At 46.4% G+C, this 22765-nt stretch overlaps 1 protein-coding gene across 6 annotated transcripts in view; it reads left to right on the forward strand.

The window, feature by feature from the left end:
* The window catches only part of EPB41L4B (erythrocyte membrane protein band 4.1 like 4B), a 1031490-nt gene that overhangs the window by 547761 nt on the left and 460964 nt on the right, over nucleotides 1-22765 (forward strand). The window contains exon 17 of one of the 6 annotated variants that reach the window (XM_073587746.1): nucleotides 1018-1425. The exons of 4 other annotated variants lie outside the window; for them this stretch is intronic. In XM_073587746.1, the coding sequence (XP_073443847.1) occupies nucleotides 1018-1312 (295 nt within the window). In that variant the 3' untranslated portion in view covers nucleotides 1313-1425. Of the gene's footprint in view, nucleotides 1-1017; nucleotides 1426-22765 lie in introns of those variants that run through there. One more of the 6 variants, XM_073587753.1, reaches the window with a different exon arrangement.

Below are 22765 nucleotides of genomic sequence, written 5' to 3' on the forward strand. Positions count from 1 at the left end.
CTGCGTCACCAAATCGGTGATGCTTTAGCGATATTGTTAGCGATATCGCTATGTGTAAAACCCCCTTAACACTGACCTACAAAGCCGTCCATAATCTATCTCCCCATATATCTCTGAACTAATCTCCCAATATCTTCCTCCAAGTAATGTCTAGTCCTCCTAAAACCTCCATTTCACCGTTACAATTGTTTGTTCCTAATACAATCGCCTGCAAGACTTCTCCAGAGTATCCCCCATCCTGTAGCTTTCTATGGCCCAACACATCCGATTATCTCCTACATTCAGAACTTTTACGTGGAATTTGAAAATCCAAGCCTTCAGAACAGCTAACAGCCTGCAATGACTGCACTGACACATCACCAACACCAGAACTGCCTCAGCCCCCGAACCTACTGTCTCCTTCACCATTATTCTGTAGAATGTAGGGCTACAAAGGTATGGCCTTCTCCCCTCTGTACCTGTCTGTCACTATTAGTTTAATTGTAATTTGTATTTGTATTCTGTATGTAACCCCAACTCAAGTACAGTACCATGAACTCAATGGTGCTCTAAAAAATATTATAATATTAATCATCTGCATGATGTTCCATACAGTCCTCACCCCTGCCTTTTTGCCAAACTACACAAAAAACTGCAGCAGTTGGCACCTTTGGTTTATTATCAGATTTGTGCTATGGATATCCACGGACCGTTGCACTACCCCTCCCATGTGCTCGTAATCTAACAAAACAAGTGGTTGGGCATCAGTCCTCTCAATCTGTTCCAGTTGTTGGCCAGAGCCAGGTGACAGTATGAGCCTGTTGCTGTCAAAGTCCTATACTAGCTGCTATCCTCTCAGACTGCGCCTTGGCTGTGTGAGACATAAAGCAGAGAAAGTAGAGGATTGGCAGTCACTAAACCATTACTGGATATTATAATGAAAAACATGAATGTTTTTGTCAATATTTATTATAATGGATGCCTCCTAAAAATACAGTATAAATACAATTGTGTCATTATTTATGATGTCTAATACAGAAACTATCTCAAGACCACAGCAAACAATCAGATGACCCACAGAATAACAGCCAGCCGAAGCATGAAAAGCAGAACTGACTGCTGCATGACTTGGGCCTTAGACTTTTTGCCTGATATGCAAGGGTTTGAGGTGGAAGACAGATGCCCATGGGCTCCAGGTGCAAAATCAGCACTTTCAGCAGGGGACCGGGTAGAAGATAAAGTGGAGGGACTGGAGACGCTCTTAGCCAACCAACCTAAAAGCACCTCTACTTGTTCTGGCCTCACCATTCATCCAGCTGTACTTGGACCTTGATGCTCAAGGTATCTGCTTGAGAAAGGATGCAATCTAGATATAACTCAACCTGGCTGTTCAGCTGATGCGTCTTTGTTTGCTGAACTATATAGCAAATAAAAAAATCAAAATAGTCTTGTTGTTTTCTGACTTTCTTATAACTGTTTTGGTACCCTATAAGTCATAATTGATGTTTTCTGACTTTCTTCTAAGCACTCTATGGCACCCTAAAAGTCATAACTCCACCCCATTTACCAAAACTATTCTGAGATGCTAAACAGCAGCAGCATATCGCATTCAATGGCATCGCAAAAAGCATCCAGGTGCCAACTTAAAGGGTAAGGATTCATGAAAACAACCCCTTTCCATATAGGTAGGAGGACATATGGTCTTCATGAAAGGGGGTCTCCTGCTCAGAACCACTTATAAAAGCCCCCTTCGGTTCTGGGGGACATAAGTTGTGGATTTTATATGAATGGCCATTTTATTTGAATGGCCAACATTTAACATTTAATTTGATGGCTGGCCACTAGTGATGAGCGAACGTGTTCGCCACTACTCGGTACTCACCCGAGTATCACTGTACTCAGTGTACTCGGCGAGCACGAGTATTTCCGGGATTACTCGGCGGGAACTCGGGTCTCCACCCAGCTTTTTTGGCGGACTTTACAGAACCAATCACGATGCAGGGATTGTCTGCCAGGCAATGAAACGCTGCAGCCATCTTTGTTGTGGCCGTGCAGTGATTGGCTGGCCGCACAGCATCATCAGGAGTATAAGAGACCGGACGCCACCCTGCTCGCCGCATTCAGCTCCAGATTGAGAGAGTGTAGGGAGAACTGCTGCCTTGATAGGGTCAGAATTGGGGATTTATTAGTGAGTGTGGCGGTCTTCCATCCTAATTAACTCAAATCCAGCTAAACCAACACTACTTCTAAGGTCTAATTCCGGAGTATATAGGTTCCAGTGTTAGGCAGGCAGGGTACTGTATGTCACTGTATACACATCAGTGCAAGGCCTGCAGGCACTGTATGTGTGTATATACATATCATTGCGTATATTAAGAGGGTCCTGTGTTCTGGTGCTGCTGCTACCTGTGGGACATATTGGCCATATATACCTTGTCCCATTTGTATTTGGCTTTGAAAATTTTTTGGGCTAGTGCTAATAGAGCTTTTTTTATTGCAAAGCTATCCAGAGCCCTTTTTTTTCCCTCCGTTTGCTTTTTAACACTGCACAATACAGCCAGATCCTTTTCCTAGCGCAGCGTGAAAATCCAGCAATTTTAAAGGGGTCCCAAACATCCCTTTTGAGTGTGCAGAGAAATATTTATTTTTTATATGGTACGGTTGAGTAGTTTTTTTTTGAGTGTCTTACACAATTTCTTAACACTATTTTGCTGAACCCCCCAAAAAATACAGACAGGCCACATATTTTACAGTGTGGTATATCTATGACATGCCTCATCCATCCGTCTGCTAAAAATTTTGGTCTTTTTAGCCCTAAATTCATTTTTTTTTGCTGTCTGGCACTGTACTTACTGTATATACAGCACTATTTAGCCAAAATTTTTTAAAAAAACAGGCCACACAGTTTTTGGTGTGGTATCTGAGTGATGGCTCATAGCTCATATCTGTGTGTGCTCAAAGTTTGGCCAGTTTACGGCTGTTTTCTTTTTTTGTTTGTGGTGTCACTGGAGTTATATACAGCAGTATTTAGCCAAAAAATTATAAAAATACAGGCCACACATTTTTCGGTGTGGTATCTGCGTGCCAGCTCATATCTGTGTGTGTTCAAAGTTTGGTCAGTTTACGGCTGTTTTCTTTTTGGGTATGGGGTGTCACTGGACTTATATACAAAAGTATTTACCCCCGCAAAAAAAAAAATTGTCGTAGTGGTATCTCCGTTCCAGCTCACATCTGTGCGTGCTCAAAGTTTGGCCACTTTAGGCCGGTTTTCTTTTTGGGTCCTGGGTGTCACTGGAATTATATACAGCAGTATTTAGCACAAAAAAGTTATAAAAAACAAAAATACATTTGTAGTAGTGGTATCTACGTGCCAGCTCATATCTGTGTGTGCTCAAACTTTGGCCAGTTTACGGCTGCTTTCTTTTTTGGTCCTGGGTGTCACTGGACTTAGATACAGCACTATGTTGCATTATTTTGAAAAAACAGCCCCCATTTTACAGTGGGGTATATCTGTGACATGCCTCATACATCCGTGTCTCAAAAACTGAGGCATTTTTGGGCTAAATTCCCTTTTTTTTGCCAGTCTATCACTCTCTTTATATCCAGCACTCTTTTGCATCCAATAAAAAATCTAATATATAAAGCTCAAAGTGTGTATGTATGTATGTGTGTGTGTATGTCCGGGATAGGCATCCGCACCGTCGCAGCTACAGCCTCAAAATTTGGCACAGTCACACGTCTGGACCCCGAGAGCGTCCTAAGCTATGTTGTGAGGCGAAATTTTAACCCCGCGCATTCCAATTCACCAAACAATTTTGCCCCTATCTACATACTGGGGAAAAAGTGTGTGTGTGTCAAGCCCCGCCCCTCATTATAATGTCATAATGCCCCTATTTGCATACTGGGGAAACAGAGTGTGCTTATCAAGCCCCGCCCCTCATTATGATGTCACAATGGTTGCCATGGCGACGCTGATGTCATCATAGGTTGCAAGCCCTGCCGCCGCTCATTATGATGTCATAATGGTTGACTATGGGATGGAGGATGTGTGATGAGTATATGGGCACTGGACTATTGGATGGAGGATATGTATGATGGGTATATGGGCACAGGACTATGGGATGGAGGATGTGTGATGGGTATATGGGCACTGGACTATGGGATGGAGGATATGTATGACGGGTATATGGGCACGGGACTATGGGATGGCGGATATGTATGATGGGTATATGGGCACGGGACTATGGGATGGAGGATATGTATGATGGGTATATGGTGGGCACGAGACTATGGGATGGAGGATATGTATGATGGGTATATAGGTACGGGACTATGGGATGGAGGATATGTATGATGGGTATATGGGCATGGGACTATGAGATGAAGGATGTATGATGGGTATATGGGCACTCGACTATGGGATGGTGGATATGTATGATGGGTATATGGGCACGGGCCTATGGGATCGTGGATATTTATGATGGGTATATGGGCACGGGACTATGGGATGGAGGATAATTATAATTTGCTATAACTAACCACAGTGCCGGGCTCTTCAGCTAGTATATATATATTTATTTTACAGTGTGGTATATCTGTGACACGCCTCATACGCCCGTGTGATTAAAATTTGGGGAATTTAGGCCGGTATTCCAGTGTTTTCCTGTTTTTTAATCCAGTTATATACAGCATTCTGTTGCTTTTTTTTTAAAAAAACAGGCCACATTTTACAGTGGGGGATGTCGGTAAAAAGAATTCGGTTTAAAGTTGTTATGGCAACTTCATGACTGTGTTAAATGCTCCAACTACTACCACCATCATCATGTTCCACCTAGAGGCAGTCACTGTGCAGATAGAACATCTGAGTAGCAGAGGGTGAACGCTTAGGCGCTGTTGTACTCTGTCTCTGCATTACGAAGGCTAAATCTTCGAGATGAAATCATGCCTGGAAGAGCCAGAGCAAGATTACGTGTAAGTTCACGGGGACAGGACTCGCAACAACGCCTAGTGTTCCTGGGCAGGATTTTGACAAGCCCTCACCTACTAATGCTTAATTGGTTGGCCGCTGACGTTTAAGAGGAGCCCATGCATTGTCTAGAACTGAAGATAGAGATTTTGATGTTTCGGCTGCATTTCTAGAGTTGTCAATTGGAGAGCGTAGTGGCCGGAGATGTGACTTCTACACCACCACATGAGCTGCCGCCTCTCCACCACCTGATTTGCCGCACCCCCATCTTCTGTAGCTTTCCCATTCTCCCGCAGAATGAAAGTCCGCAAGGACAAGGTTCTCTCCCCTTTGTAACAGTCTGTCATTGTAGATTTTTTGGCTTAAACAATATTTATTCTTTTGTATGTAACCCCTTGTCATGTACAGCACTATGAAATTAATGGTGCTATATAAATAACTAAATAATAATACTTCTACTAATAATAATACTATATGGGTGTTTCCTAGAAACAATCCATCAAACATGTTATTGAAGGATTTTTTTTATGACAACTCTGTTCAGCTGGGCACAAACTGGGCACAAACTATGTCAAATTGGTAGCTATACCCAAGTGGGTGTTGGCAGTGTCATGTTGACTACAGTCCCCAGATGTTATGTAGGTCCCTAATCTCACCTCTGCTTCAGTAGCGTGATGAATTAATTGGAAAAGCATGTTGTATTGGTGTAGCTGTTGTTTTCTTGCCAAAGAAACTCAATAACATCAATTAGGTGGTTAGCCACACACAGAACGGAGAAATAGTAAAGATGGCAATTGACAAGTAGTTTCACATTTGAGGTAAAACACAATTCAACAATTTCCTTTAACTCTTACAACACATTATATTCAAAAGCCTTGAAGAAAAAGATGAATATATTGTGAAGCTAATAGGTATTAATAATTAATTACACCAATAATGTTATATAATTCTAAACATACACAACCTGTCAGTGGTGAAATTATTTTCCACCAAAAATTTAAAGTATCAGACTAGTATCTTGTGGAATGATATGAGCCACAAAGCCCTTCAAATTGAAACTGTTGTGGATGTACTGTAGAATTTTCCCTTGAAATTTGGAAGTACATGCCCTCTATGCTGCTTGCATTAGGAACTGATTTGCCAGATATGTGCAGAGTTAGGATGACCGATCCAAGGGTACCTGTGCTGCGCCGGTTCTGGACTTGTTTTGGCTGTGTCCCCTGTTTACCGGTGGAAGGAATAGGGGAACGGACAGGCCCTATTACACAGAATGAGGGGTTGTGTTTAGACAGGGAACAAGCCCAAAAGCTGAGGAAAAAAAATGAGAAGGAGTGAGTCCCCAGCTGTGACCGTGTGAGCAGCAAGGGGGGCAGTGCAATATGCACCTGAAGCGCCGACGCTGCAGCAAAATGCAGCAGACAGACAGACCTGGTGACCTAGAGGCAGGGGGTCAGCTTAAGAGAAAAGCGGGCATGACAGTAATGATTTTTGGTGTGGACAAGCAGCGCATAGGAGGCTGAGTAGGGTGCTCCGTCCTTAGAGCAATGGCGCTGCAAAGGACTGTTCCAGTAGTCTCCCACCCACCACTAAAAGCGGTACTGACAGAACCCTGAGACTATCACAGAGCAGGTGCATTTAGGGTACCGTTACACTTAGCGATGCACCAGCGATCCCGACAACGCTATGGATCGCTGGTGCATCGCTAATTGGTCGCTAGTGAGCTGTCACACAGGCAGAGCTCACCAGCGACATAGCAGGGGTCGGGGGTCACTACTTACCTGTCAGACGCGGCGATCCTGACCTCCTCCCGCCCGCGTCCACGCGTCGCTCGTCGGCGCCACAGGAAGCGCCCGACGAGAAATTGTCCAGGATGTTCTCGCGCGACCAGCGATGAGCAGCGGGGGAGCCGGTCGGAGGTAAGTATCAGACATAGCGATATCGCTAGCAATATCGCTGCTACATCACAAAATCGGTGACCTTACAGCGATATTGCTAGCGATATCGCTATGTGTAACGGGGGCTTTATACGGAGCCTTGATTACACACAGGTGGATTATATTTATCATCATTAGTCATTTAGGACAACATTGGATCATTCAGAGATCCACAATGAACTTCTGGAGTGAGTTTGCTGCACTGAAAGTAAAGGGGTCGAATAATATTGCACGCCCCACTTTTCAGTTTTTGACTTTCCACAAAAATTTAAAATAACCAATAAATTTCGTTCAACTTCATAATTGTGTTCCACTTGTTGATTCTTCACCAAAAATTTATATTTGGTATCTTTATGTTTGAAGCATGATATATGGGAAAAGGTTGAAAAGTTCCAGGGAGCCGAATACTTTCGCAAGGCACTGTATGTTTTCGCTCTATAATACCTCTCAATATTCAAATTAGAACACAGATAAGCAGGATGGAGACGTTAATTATGGTGTCATTGACGCTCAACCTCTTGGTGGATTCCTCAAAGTTTTGGAGGATGGTACACGTCAGACATCCATGTCAACACCACAAATGTTATGTGTGAAGACAGAACTGAATACCGACAAGCTTGTTGATGCTGGTAGATTAGTCACCAACTGCCCTCTTCTGCTCAGAAATCCTTTCCTACATCTGCAGTGTAGAGTTCCAAGGCCTGGGGCCATCACACACCAGTCAGTGAGCCAGAAGCAGCAAGCTGAATCACGGCAAGGGCGGATGAAGCTGTAGCTGAGTTTCTAAAATGGGTATTTAGAGCGTTGCATTTTTACCAGCAGATCTGCCAGCTCCATGTCGCTTTTCAAAAAACATTGATCAATTAGGTTAAGCGCATGAGCCAGGCATAGCACGTGTGTGAGCTCGCCTCACCAAAGAGCAGCCACCAGGTTCCACCCATTGTCACACACAAACATGCCTGGCTGTGGGTTCAGTGGTCTCATTCACCGATATGCCTGCTGTTTCAGAGCTGTCCACCACTCTTCAGCATTGTGGTGTTTGTCACAGAAGCATATTAGCTTCAGCACAGTCTGTTCCTGCTTTGATTAGGCAGTGCTGCAGTGCTTCCAGCTTGTGACTGATGTGCTACCTTTTGGAGCTGTAGACTGAAGAGGAGGTGCAGGAGGAGGAGGAGGTGCAGGAGCTATACACTGTGGGGGCAACCCAGATTGACGTAGGGCACCCAATACTCTGTGTTTGTAAGGACTGCCACCATACCAAGGTCTGAGTGTGTCCCGGATTCCACTATATTAACCCTGTGTACCTTCAGTGAGATGTATCGTCCCTGACCACAAGCACTTGTCCACGTGTTTGTGGTTAGGTGGACTTTCCAAGTACCAGCATTGTGAAGGGCACGGAAAATGTTGTGGGACACGCAGGGCTGCCATTAGGAATTTCGGGGCCCATACTGGTATAATTTTCGGGGCCCCCTTGAGACTCCGCCCAGGCTCCACCCCAGCCCCGCCTCCACCCCTCGAACTGTCCAAAGTCCCGCCGCTCTCTCTTGGAAAAACTCCACTTCTCACCAATCACACATTAACAGTTCCCATCACCAGATCACACATATTGCCGGCAGCTTTTGTTTTGGCCAAAAGATTTTTTAAGCCGCCACCATAACAGGGTAGACTCTTTTGGCCGAGCTCTATTCTACTGTAACCTATTAAATATTTGTTAAAATATGTGATACAATTTATTTTTTTTTCTATTTTTCAATTTTTAAAATGACCAATAATATCACATACAAGGGGAAAATATCACCGCACCATGTCCAGACCACATAGTGACCTATAATACCACACAAAGGAGCAAATACCGCCAGACCATGACCAGACCACATATTGCCACCACAGTGACCGAATAATATCACATACAAGGAACAGCACCGCACCATGACCAGACCACATATTACCACCACAGTGACTGAATACTACAATACTGATCAGTAATAAAACACAGGAGATCTGTACTTAGTATGCAGTGTCTGTGTACAGGTAATACAGTGATCAATGACATTATACACAAGGCCTCTATACAGTGTATAGTGTCGGTGTATAGGTGACACACTAATTCACCAGTGACGTCTCTAGGTGAAGTCCTTCATCTTTGCTTTTCATCTTTCATCCAGCACAGACCGCCATCACGTCTTCCAGCCAGGGCTGGTCTCTGCAGGAAATAACACAGTTACCTAGAGCTCCGTTTGCAGAACATATTACTTAATTTTCCCAACTTCTACATTACATCACATGAAGAAAAAAAGGCAACATATTGTCACTCTACACAGTAACAGGACCGCCCTCCCCCCATTTAAAACAGTATACTCAAAAAATAAAATAAATACATCACTGCAGTAATAATATCCCTTAATTAGACCCTGTGGTAATAATATCCCCCATCCTAGCCCCCGTGTGTCTCATTCCTGGCTTCAGCCATCCTTTCTCCCATCCCGCCCTCATAAGTATCCATTCTGCCCCATATGATCTCCTCATCCTGCCCCATCTGTCTCCACCATATCCATCCTGCCCCATGATCCTGCATGATCTGTCTCCAATCCTGCCCCATCTGTCTCCAATCCTGCCCCCAGTGTCTCCAGTCACGCCCCCATGTCTTTGATCCTGCCCCCTGTGTCTCCAATCATGCCCCATATCTCCAATCATGCCCCGTATCTCATTCTGCCCTTCCTGTGTCTCACTGTCACATTCTGCCCCGTGCCTCACATTCTGCCCCTTCCTGTGTCTCACTGTCATTCTGCCCCTTCCTGTGTCTCACTGTCACATTCTGCCCCCGTGTCCATTCAGCCCCCTCCTGTGTCTCACTGTCACATTCTGCCCCTATCGTGTCCAGCATTCTGTCCTATCGTGTCCAGCATTCTGCCCCCATCGTCTCCAGCAATCTGCCCCATCGTGCCCTGCCATCTGCCCCATCATGTCCAGCAATCTGCCCCATCGTGTCCAGCAATCTGCCCCATTGTGTCCAGCAATCTGCCACATCGTGCCCAGCATTCTACCCCCATCATGACCAGCATTCTGCCCCCATCGTGTCCAGCATTCTGCCCCCATCGTGTCCAGCATTCTGCCCCCATCATGTCCAGCATTCTGCTCCCATCGTGTCTAGCAATCTGCCCCATCGTGTCCAGCAATCTGCCCCATCATGTCCAGCAATCTGCCCCCATCGTGTCCAGCATTCTGCCCCCATCGTGTCCAGCATTCTGCCCCCATCATGTCCAGCATTCTGCCCCCATCGTGTCTAGCAATCTGCCCCATCATGACCAGCAATCTGCCCCATCGTGTCAAGCAATCTGCCCCATCGTGCCCAGCATTCATCCCCCATCATGAGCAGCAATCTTGCCCCATCGTGTCCAGCAATCTGCCCCATCGTGCCCAGCATTCTGCCCCATGTCCAGCAATCTGCCCCAGTGTTCATCATTCTGCCCCATGTCCAGCAATCTGCCCCAGCATTCAGCATTCTGCCCATGTCCGGCATTCTGCCCCCATGTCTCAGTCTCCCCTGGGCCCCCCGGATTGCCGCTCTTAAAAATGTAAAAAAATAGAAAAGAGTTCTTCTTACCTGGCCACGGTCCAGCGGCGGGCAATGCTCGCGCTCCCTCCACACTGCAGCGTGTCCCAGCCGGCGACTGACAGTGATGTCAGACGCCGGCGAGGTGCGCGCTGCGGCTGACGTCAGTTGCCAGCCTCCTATTGGCTGGCGGCTGTTAGCTATTGACATGTGGGCCGGCGGACCCACATTGTTAATAGCATTTAGCTGTGGTAGCGCCGAGGGCCCGGTTTACCTACTGGTAGGGGCCCGGTGACCAGAGGAGACCGGGTCCGATGCGGGCCCCCTCTGCCCACCGGGCCCCATATGCCAGTCAGGGCAGTAATGCCCTGATGGCGGCCCTGGGGACACGTGCCTGTATAATGGCTGGAAGGCACACTGGGACAAATATTCCCGCATGTTTGTGGCCTCGAGGTGATCCTCGACTCTGCCCTCTCTTTCAAACTACATATCAAAACCCTTTCCTCCTGTCCATTACAACTCAAAAACATTTCCTGGATCCGTACATTACAAGAAACGTAACAAATGTTTGTGCCTGCCCTCATGAGCTCCCTCCTCGACTATTGCAACCTTATACTTTCTAGCCTCCCCTCTAGCACTGTTGCACCACTCAAATCTATCCCAAACTCTGCTGCCAGTGTAATCCAACTGTCCCTTCATTATTCCACAGCCTCTCCTCTCTGCCATGCCCTTCACTGCCTTCCTATTGCCCATAGGCTACAGTTCAAAATCCTAAATATGGCATAGAAAGCCTTTCCCAAACTGTCTCCTCCATACATCTGTTACATGGTCTCCCAATGTCTGACTGGGTCATGACTTTTTGTACGCAAACATGGTGTGCCCTCAGCAAGATGTACCATCCATTTGTCCACGTGTCTGTGGTTAGGTGCACTTTCCCTGTACCAGCATGGTTGATGGCACTGGTAATGTTGTGGGCCACATTCTTGCTTGTCTAATATCGTGATGACAGACCGGGAGAAATAGTGCCGGGTGGGGACCGAGTACCTTGTTACGGTCACCGCCATCAGGTTGCGGAAAGCGTCTGTGGAGCGCCCCTCACTCACCAGGGCCGTGGGTACTCGGTACCGGGCCGGTTGATCTTCTCAACGGGGGTTGTTACGGCAGCAGTGACCCGGTCCGTGGTCCTGGGGCTCCATTACAAAGGGGGTTGTTTCAGTGTGCTTATGGTGGTGAAAGTTTATAAGTGATTCGTGACGCCATCTGTGGTGTTCGGCAATAGAGATGTAAGCTGACGCTGCAGACAGATCCTCTAGGACAGATGGTGTGGTGCAGCAGTGATGTTATAGCCCTCCACAGGCAGGGCTGTAGTCCCAGGGCAGTGTAGGTGAAGAGACACTTAGATGGTGTAGTGTCTGGTGCAAGGGATGTGGCAGTGCTGGGCAGATTGGCGCAGCAATAAGTGGAGGACACCAGGGCATGTAGTTCCAAAGCTTTACTCACTGTCTGTTGCAGGTACAGGTGCCTGCATCCGTGCCATGTCCTCCGGGTCAGGAGCTCAGCCAACTTCCAGGCAAGATGAAGTACTCCTTTCCGACACTCCGCCAACATATGTGCCTTTTCTGAACGTCTCCTCTTATAGCGCCTTTGAATGAAGTACTCCTAGTACTGAGTTACACTGGAGTTCCTCCTGTCAGATGTTCCTATGAACTCTACTTGTACGGCAGACAGCTGTAGCCTGCTTCGGGGACTCCTTGCTACTAAGTCTCGGCTCACTAATATGTTGCTGTTGTGCCCCCAAGTCTTGTGTGGGAATAAAGTGGTCACTACTTCTATTCCTCCGGTGTCTGCTGCAGGACCATTAGTATCCGTACAACCTCGGGGATCGGACCCCGGCCTTGCGCTTAGAACTTGAAAAGGGTTCTCCTCTAACCCTGGTCCTTGTTCTCTTATTCTCCTCATGTTCCGTGCTAATCCTTCTTTCCAATGGAGAATCAAGCTTCCTTTCTCTGTCTCTTTCCTGTGCCAGCAGACCCAGATCACTGTGGCCTGCTGCAGCACTTCCTTCTTCCATCCCTCTCCCAGGCATCTTCTCTTTCTCACACTCTGTCCTTCTACATCCTCACTCATTGACTGAATGAAAGACTGACTGACTCAACTCTTCCCGCTCTTTTGTGCGAACTAAACTCCACCCACCTCCCAGCACGTTTCGTTTTCCAAGCAGGGAGCCACCAAGGGGTGCTATGCTACACTCCAAGCAGGGAGCCGCTGAAGGTGCTTTGCTACACTACTTTGTGGTATGGGGTGCAGGTGTTGGAGTGTGTTCAGGTGTCTCCACCTTACCTGGATGGTGGGGTACCACACCTCAGGAGGAGGTGCAGTACCTCTGTGGCGACTGAACCCTCAGGGGCGCCACATATGTTTCCCAAGAGCCTAGAAAGCAACATTTTGAGTGCAAGCAGATGACAAATTTGTGAATTTTGAACTGTGTCCTGTGGGCCATTGGCTGCGTCTTTCCGCTTACGGTCCATTGACTAGGGTATGGACAACTGAAGGTTGCGCTGGGACAAGGATGTGTATGTGCTTGATTATGGGGCAATTTGACTGTAGTCAACAACAGGTGCAGGGCAGGAGGCATCTTCTCATGCACCGTGGACAGGGGATTGGCCTGCACGCACAACAGCGGAAGAAGCAGTGGTATCTCCCGCAGACACTCTTCATGGAGCCAGGTGTTCAACCAACAAAGTCTGTTACTTTGCTACCATGTGCTTGATAATGCTGGTGGTGGTAAGGCTGGTAGTTTTACTACCCCTGCAGATGCGGCCATGGACAGTAGTGCAAATGTTCTTTTTGGGGTTATTGGCAGAGTCTTTCAAAAACAAGAAAACTGGTAGGGGGACATTCATTGTCTCCCTTTACCACACTGTGGTGCCACTGAGGCTCAGTCGCCACAGAGGTACTGCACCTTCTCCTAAGGTGTGGTGCCCCACCGCCTAGGTAAGTTTGGGAACTCCTTTCCACACTCCAACACCTGCATCCCACACACAGGATAGTTCAGTAGGTCCACATAGTAGCTTCAGGCTGGGGGTAGCAGAGCACCCTTCGTGGAAGCCTGCTTCGTAACACGAGATGTGCTGGGAGGTGGGTGGAGTTAGTATAAAAGAGGGGGAAGGTTTAGAATTACAGATCAGTCTGGAGGAGAGAGCAGGCGGACAGGAGGTCAGCCTGAGGGGAGCTCAAGGCGGAGGAAGGCAGTCAGGAGAGGCTGAGGACTGGTCTTAGTGGAATGAGCTCCCAGAGAGAGAGAGAAGGAGGAGTGCTGCAGCTGTCTCTGTGATCTGAGCCAGCTGACACGGGAGAGAGAAGAGAAGGAGAGAGACGTAGACCTGCAGCCTAAGCTTCCATAAGAGAGAGAGGGAACAGCGCGGAACGAAGGAGTAAGAGAACAGAGAGGAGTTGTGGGTTGGAAGAGGAACCCTGCCTATAGGTTCTCAGCGCAAGGCCGGGGCCCGGTCCCCGAGGTTGTATGGACACTTATGGTTCTGCAGCAGACACCGGTGGAGTAGTTGGCTGTAAATGCACTACTCCCATCCAAGACTTGGGACACAACAGCAACCGATTCGCGAGCCAGGACTCTGAGAGGAGTCCCCGATAGAGGCTACAGCTGTCTGTCATACAAGTGAGGTTCTAGGAAAATCTGACAGGAGGAATTCCAGAGAACTACGGTACTGAAGTTCTTCACACTAAAAGGCGCAATAGAGGAGTCGTTCAGGAAAGGCACATGTTGGCGGAGTGTTGGAGAGGAGAACCCTGGCTTGCCCGGGAGGTTGATTCAGTCTCTACCCCGGAGGACACGGCACGGAGGCAGGCACCAGTGGGTACAACGAACTGTGAGTAAACTGCAAGCCCTTTGAAACTGCAAGCCCTGGTGTCCTCCATTCATTCGCCGCTAACACCTTCAGCACCGCTACATCTGGGTACCAGCATCTATACCATTCTGCGCCTCTCCTCATCCATTGCACCTACACTGCCCTGGGACTACAGCTCCACCTGTGGGGAGCTATACCATCTTTGCTGCACCATACCATCAGTCCCAGCGGATCTGCATGCAGCGTTGGCCTAACACCATACTTGCCGAACACCACGGGTGGCGTCACGAACTATCCATACAGACTGTACTATTAACATCACCGCCATTGATATTGGGCGCCCGGGGCCACGGACCGGGTCACTGCTGCTGTGACACATCCCCCCCTGACACCGGCCTGGTACCGAGTACCCCGCTGCCCTGGGTGTGAGGGGCGACCCAACACCACCTCCTCACCTCGACACCTGTCTTTCATTGTTCCCCAAGGCTCTGTTCTATTCTAGGACCCCTACTCGTCTCCATCTACACCTTCGACCTTGCCTAGCTGATGTAGTGGCACAGTTTGCAATATCATCACTACGCCGATGACACGCAGATCTACCTATCTGTACCTGACTTCACCTCCTTACTGACCAAAATCACATGTCTTCCCCCATAATCATCCTTCTTTTCTGCTCGCTTTATAAAAGTGGACATGGACAAATCAGAATACATCATCTGTATCAGAGGAGACTTTGCAGGCAGAACTGTTTTCCTATAGGTTGTGAGTAGACAGGAGCAGCAGAGGATGATAATTAGGAGCAAGGATTACAGCGCTGTGGGCACCTTTCTGAGTGTGACCCTGATCATGAAACCTATTGTATAATAAAGCTTTTGTTTGTTGTAGCCTGAGCATGGCCTCTGCCCAACTTGCACCTTTACAAGCCCAGTAAGTGACGCAGCTCTGGAATGGAGGTTTCTGTCCCCATGTTCTGCTTCCCTCAAATTAAGGGCTCATTTAGACATCAGTAATTTTTCTTCTCAAACACAAAAACTGTTTTGAATTTTATCTATGTTTTCCATCAGCGTGTAATCAGTTTGGACAGTGTGTCCGTTTTACCATCAGTTTCATAAGTTTTTCTCGGATGTAATAAAAATGTTGAATGTTTCTCAAGCTTCTTCTATCAAATTGTCCATGAAAAACATCAGACAGATGGCATCCACGGGCTGTCCAATTTTTTTCACAGACCCATAGACTTGCTTTCTTGAGATTGAACGGAAACTGTAATGAAAATTGGAAACGTCAGCGTTATTTTGTGCAGATTAGTTGGTCTGCTAAAATACATGGTTATGTGAACAGTCTATATGATATAATAGGTACAAGTTCTATCTGTTAAAAATATGGATAGAACTTATACGCAAAAAATTGATGTCTGAATGAGACCTAAAAAACATAAACCTGATGATGCCAGGATATATACAAGATATTGATAAAAGTATGACAGCTATATTAGAAAAATTTACATAATGTTCAAATTTTTAAATGTGTGTTATTATATGTACATAAGTTATTATCTTTCAGAAATACCAATAAGATCTGAATAATGTGTATACTTGCATTCACTAGTTTCATTATATCTTCAAATCACTGATTATCTTACTATTTTATGCTCCACTAGTTTAACAACTGGGAAATATCTTGTATAAAAACATGCTTCTCACATTTTGAATGAACAGATGGTCCATTTGTTCATTAACTAATACAGTAAAATATTTTGAAAATGCAATATTGCAGAAAATTTTCCAGCTATCTATCCCATATGTTCATTCAATTTCTTCATATTTTTTAATTTGGTGAAGCTTATATTTGTATTCATATGACATAAATGATCAAAGTAAAATGTCCGTATTTTTCGGACTACAAGATGCACTTTTTTCCTCCAAAAATTTGTAAGGAAAGTGGGAGGGTGCAACTTATAGTCTGGATGTACCTTTTATATATATACAGTTGAAGCTAGAAGTTTACATACACTATATAAAACGCACATTTGCATGTTTTTCTCAATATCTGACATGAAATAAACCTTTCCCATTTTAGGTCAATTAGGATTGCCATAATTATTAATATTTGCCAAATGCCAGAATAATGAGAGGGAGAGAATGTTTTGAGGCATTTCTCTTACTTACTGCAAAGTCAAAAGTTTACATACACTAAGATTACTATGCCTTTAAACAATTCCGTGTGCTGTCCGTGTGCTGATGTCATGTGTTTGGAAGCTTCTAATAGGTTTTTGGCAACAGCTGAGTTAATTAGAGACACAGCTTGGTATGACTTTCAATGCACACCTGAAACACACAGCTTCTTTGTGTAGCATCATGGGAACGTCTCAAGAAATCAGCCAAGGTATCAGGAAGAGAATTGTGGACTTGCACAAGTCTGGCACATCCTTGGGTACAATTTCAAGATACCTGAAGATTAGAGTTGAGCGAAACAGGTCAGCCAGATTAATAAGTTGCCAATTTATGCCAAAGTCGGGTTTTGCCGACCGAAACCCGACCATAGCGTGAAGTCGGCCATGCGGTCGGCAAAACGAGCACCAAAGTCGGATATCTCAGAATTCCAGGTGCATTTTTTTCAGCCAATGAGCAAGGACGTACACTGTGGGCAACAAGATGACATGTGAAGCATCCACCACCATCGTAGAGAAGGGCATTGCAGTGATTGGCTTGCTGGGGGGGGCGTCATAGTGTCTATTAAAGCCCTGACCGCTAACCTCCATTTTACTTCTGCCGATCTTAACAGTAGGGAGAGGTTGCTGTTTATCAGTAGGGAGAGAGTTAGGGCTGTAAAGATATATGAAGTTCTTATGTGCTTGTGCTGATAACAATTGTACTGTACAGTTAGTGTGCAGTGACAGGGGAGGATCTTCTTGTGTGCAGCAGGGCTGGTTATTAGGCTGCCTGATAGCTGTATTGCTGTGTGTACACTGCAGTGCAGACTGCTTTTTACACAGCACTAATACTTTTATTCTTTTTTCTGCAAAGTTACCGACAGTTCATTTTTTCCCACACCGTATAGAGCTGTACGCTCCTCAAACACTACCGTGTACTGGCTGGTATCACGGACAAATACATGCTGACTGTGTGTGACTCTGGAAATATATACAGAGATTTAAATTTTCCCCTACACCGTATACAGCTGTACGCTCCTCATACAGTACCGTATATCTGCTGTTTGTATTACGGCCAAATACAGACTGAGTGAGCATCTGTGTGACTCCGGAAATATATACAGAGATTTAAATTTTCCCCTACACTGTATACAGCTGTTTTTCCTCATACAGTACCGTATATCTGCTGTTTGTAGTACGGTCAAATACAGACTGAGTGAGCATCTGTGTGTGACTCTGGAAATATATACGGAGATTTAAATTTTCCCCTACACCGTATACAGCTGTACGCTCCTCATACAGTACCGTATATCTGCTGGTATTTTTGGTACATTTTCCCAAACATGAGGAAGTATGGTGGAAGAGGCCATGGACGTGGGTCGGAGGGCCAGCTGCTACTGATGGTGGTGGTGGTGCATCTGCTGGTAGTGTCAAAAGCACAATAGCACCTAAGGCAGGAGGTGTTAAGCCTGTGTCATCATCTGGCTTCAGAAGGCCTGTAAGGCTCCCTTTTCTGGGAGTAGGTAAACTGCTTTTAAAGCCGGAGCATCAGGAACAGGTTTTGGCTTACATTGCTGAAACAGGCTCCAGCTATATTGCCTCCTCTTCTGAAGTTTCAAAAACTGCAAGCACAGAGTCATCAGTGCAGGCTCCTGGTCAGGAACAACACCTTTCCTTGTGTCCTTCACCCCCACCAAAAGTGAAGGATGCCATACTTTAGATTACTCCCTGGAGCTCTTTTCACATACCATGCCTAAATTATCAAGTGAAATCCTGAATTACCCAGTCCAAGATGAATATGACATGGAGCGCACTGATGTACAGCCAGTACTATATGATTCTGCTGGTACATTCACTCAGAGCACTGCATTGCCCGCGCAGTCTACTGAGCCAGATTCTGACCCTGGTGAAACTCAGGTGAGTCTTCCCGCATACTATACTACCTTACACAGTGACACAGAGGAAGGTGCAGATGAAATTGAAGAGGAGGTGATGGATGACCCAGTTGTTGACCTGGATTGGCATCCATTGGGGGAAGAGGATGCCGCTGGCAATAGCTCAGAAGAGGAGGAGGATCCACAGCAGGCATCGACATTGCAGCTGCGGTTATCTGGCAGGCCCGTAGCAGTCCAAAAACGTGTTAAAAAAAACAAAAAGATGCAGGACAGCTTGGCCAGACTGTCAAATTAGCACAGCGTGCAAGGCCTGAAAATTTTTCCCATAGTAGGAAGAGTGCAGTGTGGCACTTTTTTGACCAAAACCCTATTGATGAGGCAAAGGTTATCTGTAAGAAGTGCGGAAGGACCTTTAGCTGAGGGAGAAATCTCTGAAATTTGAATACCAGTTGCATGCTTAGACATGTAAACACAATGCACTTGCAAGCGTGGATGGACTACAAAACCTCAGGTAGCACACATGCACCTGCTCCGATTGAAAGTAGCCAGCAACGCTACATCGCTTCCCACACTGTAAGCTCTCCAGTTAGCACACCACCAGCAAGAAATGTTGAGGTGTCGTTGCAAGGCCAATGCAGTCATGAAATAACAATGTTTTTCCAACGAAAGACTGCATCTAGGCCATCACCACCACCATCACCAACCCCTCTCAGTTCGTCATGTCCACCGCTAGTTCCACCATATGCAGCTCTCAAGTCCAGCTCACTCTAGCAGAGACTCTGAGTAGGACAAGAAAGTACTCATCCTCTCATCCGCGTACACTGGCTTTGAATGCCTACATTGCCAAACTGATCTCATTAGAGATGATGTCCTTCCGTTTTGTTGAAAGCGCAGCGTTCCGAGAGCTCATGGCCTACGCTGTCCCACGCTATGACCTACCCAGTCGGCACTTCTTTTCTAGAAAAGCCATCCCTGCCCTCCACCTGCACGTGAAAGACCGCATTGTCCATGCACTCAAACAATCAGTGAGTGGAAAGGTGCACCTCACAACAGATTCATTGGCCAGTAGGCATGGCCAGGGCCGTTATGTGTCCATCACTGCGCACTGGGTGAATTTGGAGGATGCAGGGTCCACAGGGGACAGCGGCAGTGGGACAGTGCTGCCTAGCCCACGGTATAGGCAACAGTTGGCTGTAAGTGTTTGACCCTCCGCCTCCTCCAGAAGCGAAAGCTCATCCACAGAGCGCAGTCGCACGAGCACTCCATCCGCAGCTGGCAGTGTTGCACACAATGTGTCCCACTGTCGAACAGCTAGTGGTAAGCATCAGCAGGCTGTTTTAAAGATGATGTCTTTGGGTGACAACAGACATACCGCGGAGGTACTGGCTGACTACTTGCAGCGAGAAACTGAGTCATGGCTGGGCAGTCTACATCTTGAGCCAGGCAAGGTAGTCAGTGATAACAGACATAATTTTGTGGTGGCCATAGCCCTGACAAAACTCAGACACATACCTTGCCTGGCTCACACCTTGAACCTGTTGGTGTAGTGCTTCATAAATAATTCACAGGAGTTACCAGTCCTTCTCCATAAGGTGCGAAGACTGTGCTGGCACATCTGTCACTCGCCCATAGACTTCAGTCGTATGCAGAGGCTGCAGCGATCATTCCACCTCCCCAAGCACCGCCTAATCATAGATGTTGCAACAAGGTGGAACTCCACCATGCACATGGTTGAGAGGCTGTGCGAACGGAGGCAGGCTGTGATGCAATTGTGGGAGGATACACAGGCAGGCAGTTTGAGGGCAGACATCAAGTTGTCGGGTGTGCAGTGGTCAAAGCTGAAAGACCTCTGTAAAGTCTTTCAGTGTTTTGAAGAATGCACACGGCTGGTAAGTGCAGACGATGCCATCATAAGCATGAGCATCCCACTTATGCGTTTGCTCATGCAAAGTTTGACGCACATTAAGCATCAGGCGTCTGCAGCGGAGGAGGAGGAGGGAAGCCTTGATGACAGTCAGGCATTGTCTGCTCAGGGAACTGTCCTGGGAGAGGTGGAGGAAGAGGAGGAGGAGGATGAGGGGGATGATTATTTTGGGGAGGAGGATGTTCCTCAGGGGGCAAGAGAAAATGTTGGCTTGCCAAGGTCAGGTACAGGGTTTGTGCGTGACTGGAGGGATGATGATTTGCCAAAAAGTGCTCCTCCACCCACCACTGGCAGTGCATCATTGACACCAGGAACATTGGCCCACATGTGTGATTATCTCTTGCGGATCCTAAAAAGGGACGCTCGCATTACCAAAATTATGAAGGATGACGACTATTGGTTGGACAGGATCCTCTATCCACGCTATAAAGGCAAATTACAGAACATCATGCCACAGAAGAACCTAGAGATAATATTGGCGAACAAGCAAGCAACTCTGGTAAACCGTTTGTTAGAGGCATTCCCAGCACACAGCAGCGGTGCAGGTTCTACCACGAGCCGTACTGGGCAACGTGGAAGAGGTGTTCGTGGTGCACACAGCCGAAGTGGCATTGGAGACAGGGGTTTCATGACCATGTTGTGGACTGATTTCTCGATTACCGCTCACACGACTGGTAATACTGAATCGATTGCAACAGACAGAAGACAGCAGTTGTCAACTATGCTTCAAAATTACCTCTCCTCCTCTATCGATGTTCTCCCTCATAGTTCATTCCCCTATGACTACTGGGCCTATAAACTGGACACCTGGCCTGAATTGGCACAATATGCCTTACAGGAGCTCACTTGCCCTGCTGGTAGTGTTCTATCAGAAAGAGTCTTCTGTGCTGCTGGATCAATCCTGACAGAAAGAACGACCCAGCTGTTGACCCAAAATGTAGGTGATCCACACCTTCATTAAAATGAACCATGCTTGGGTTTCAAAGGATTTTGTACCACCTTCCCCTGATGACACATAGGTTGCCAGCAAAATGGCTCGCTTTGTCCTCCTCTGTCTCCGACTTCTCCAATTCCTCCATTTGCAGCTGCTGAACGTCCAGCCTACACCTTGTCAACATATGCCAATTTTTCCACCTCCCTAACTGGACTGTACCCCCCACAACTTTAGCCAAATAACCCCCAATTTTCAATGCGTTACTATTATTGTAAAGTAAATTAAGGTTGACAAGCTTAAGTAATAATAATTGATGTCGTTGCCATTGAAATGGGCACTGTAGGTGTGTTTACTGTCCTCCACTCACTGCCGACTTTTATTCCCCATTGACTTACATTGGGGTCGGGTTTCGGTCGGACCTCCGACTTTTGCCGATAGTCGGTCGATTTCGTTCGACTCGACTTTTGGAAAAGTCGGGTGGTCCGAAACCCGACTCGACCCTCCCGGAGGCAAAGTCGCTCATCTCTACTGAAGATGCCTTGTTCTTCTGTACAAACAATTATATGCAAGTACAAACAATTACACTGTGTTACCAAGGTTTTATCCCTCGGACAATTTTGTGTGTTCCTGATAGATTTTTTCATGCTGATTTCAGAAATTACATCAGATTTTTCCTATCACGTAAGGTTTTTGAGAATTGATACGAAACATCATAATATTCTGTTATTCTGAAAACTCATATATGAACTTTTTCTGAATCAGTATATTCTGAATTTTCCACTGAAATAACATAAATCACTGATCTACACATATGCAAGCACTTATTATGCGAATTCCACACAGGCGCAGTGAATCATTTGGCTGACCGTGTACGGAGCATACCACATCTCCTGGGCAGAGGAGGAATCAAAAGACAATACTGACATACTTAGAGCATGGCTGAATGGATCACGACCTTCAATGCCATTCGCTGTCCCAATGAAATGGAGAGAGCAGAGAGATCATGTAACAGATTGCTACTTCTGCCTTACAAATGTAACAGGATATTCAGCAAAAAACAAGAAATCAATAGAATATCCTAATCTTTCTTCATCCATAAGACCAGTGCCACACGATGGAAGTCTTCATGCTTCAAAGCCACCCAAAGTGTGGACAATGGAGGACGATGAAGATGAACTAACAATGTCAGTGGAAAATGAAACTGCTGCAGGACCAGACTTTGAGCCTTCTACATCTAATCCACATCTGTACAGTCAAGCTGATCTGAGGCAGAGATTTGAAATTGTCAAAGAGGCAGGCAGAATTATTGGGATCAAGGCTACAAGAACGGAATCGCTTATTACCAGGAACAAGAGTTTCTGTTTTTCACAGTTTTCAAGAAGACCTTAATCAATTTTTCAACCATGTTGACAGTTTAACCTTTTGCAATGACGTCTTGGGGTTGTTTGCTGCTCTTGGATGAGAACATGACCCGAAGGAATGGCGACTGTTCATTGATTTAAGTCTGAAGGCTGTTTTACTACACAATGGAAATATCTATCCTTCTATACCTATTGGACATGCCG

The sequence above is a fragment of the Dendrobates tinctorius genome, unplaced genomic scaffold (genome assembly GCF_039654945.1).
Source record: "Dendrobates tinctorius isolate UK_male_01 unplaced genomic scaffold, ASM3965494v1 ptg000102l, whole genome shotgun sequence".
Classification (NCBI taxonomy): domain Eukaryota; kingdom Metazoa; phylum Chordata; class Amphibia; order Anura; family Dendrobatidae; genus Dendrobates; species Dendrobates tinctorius.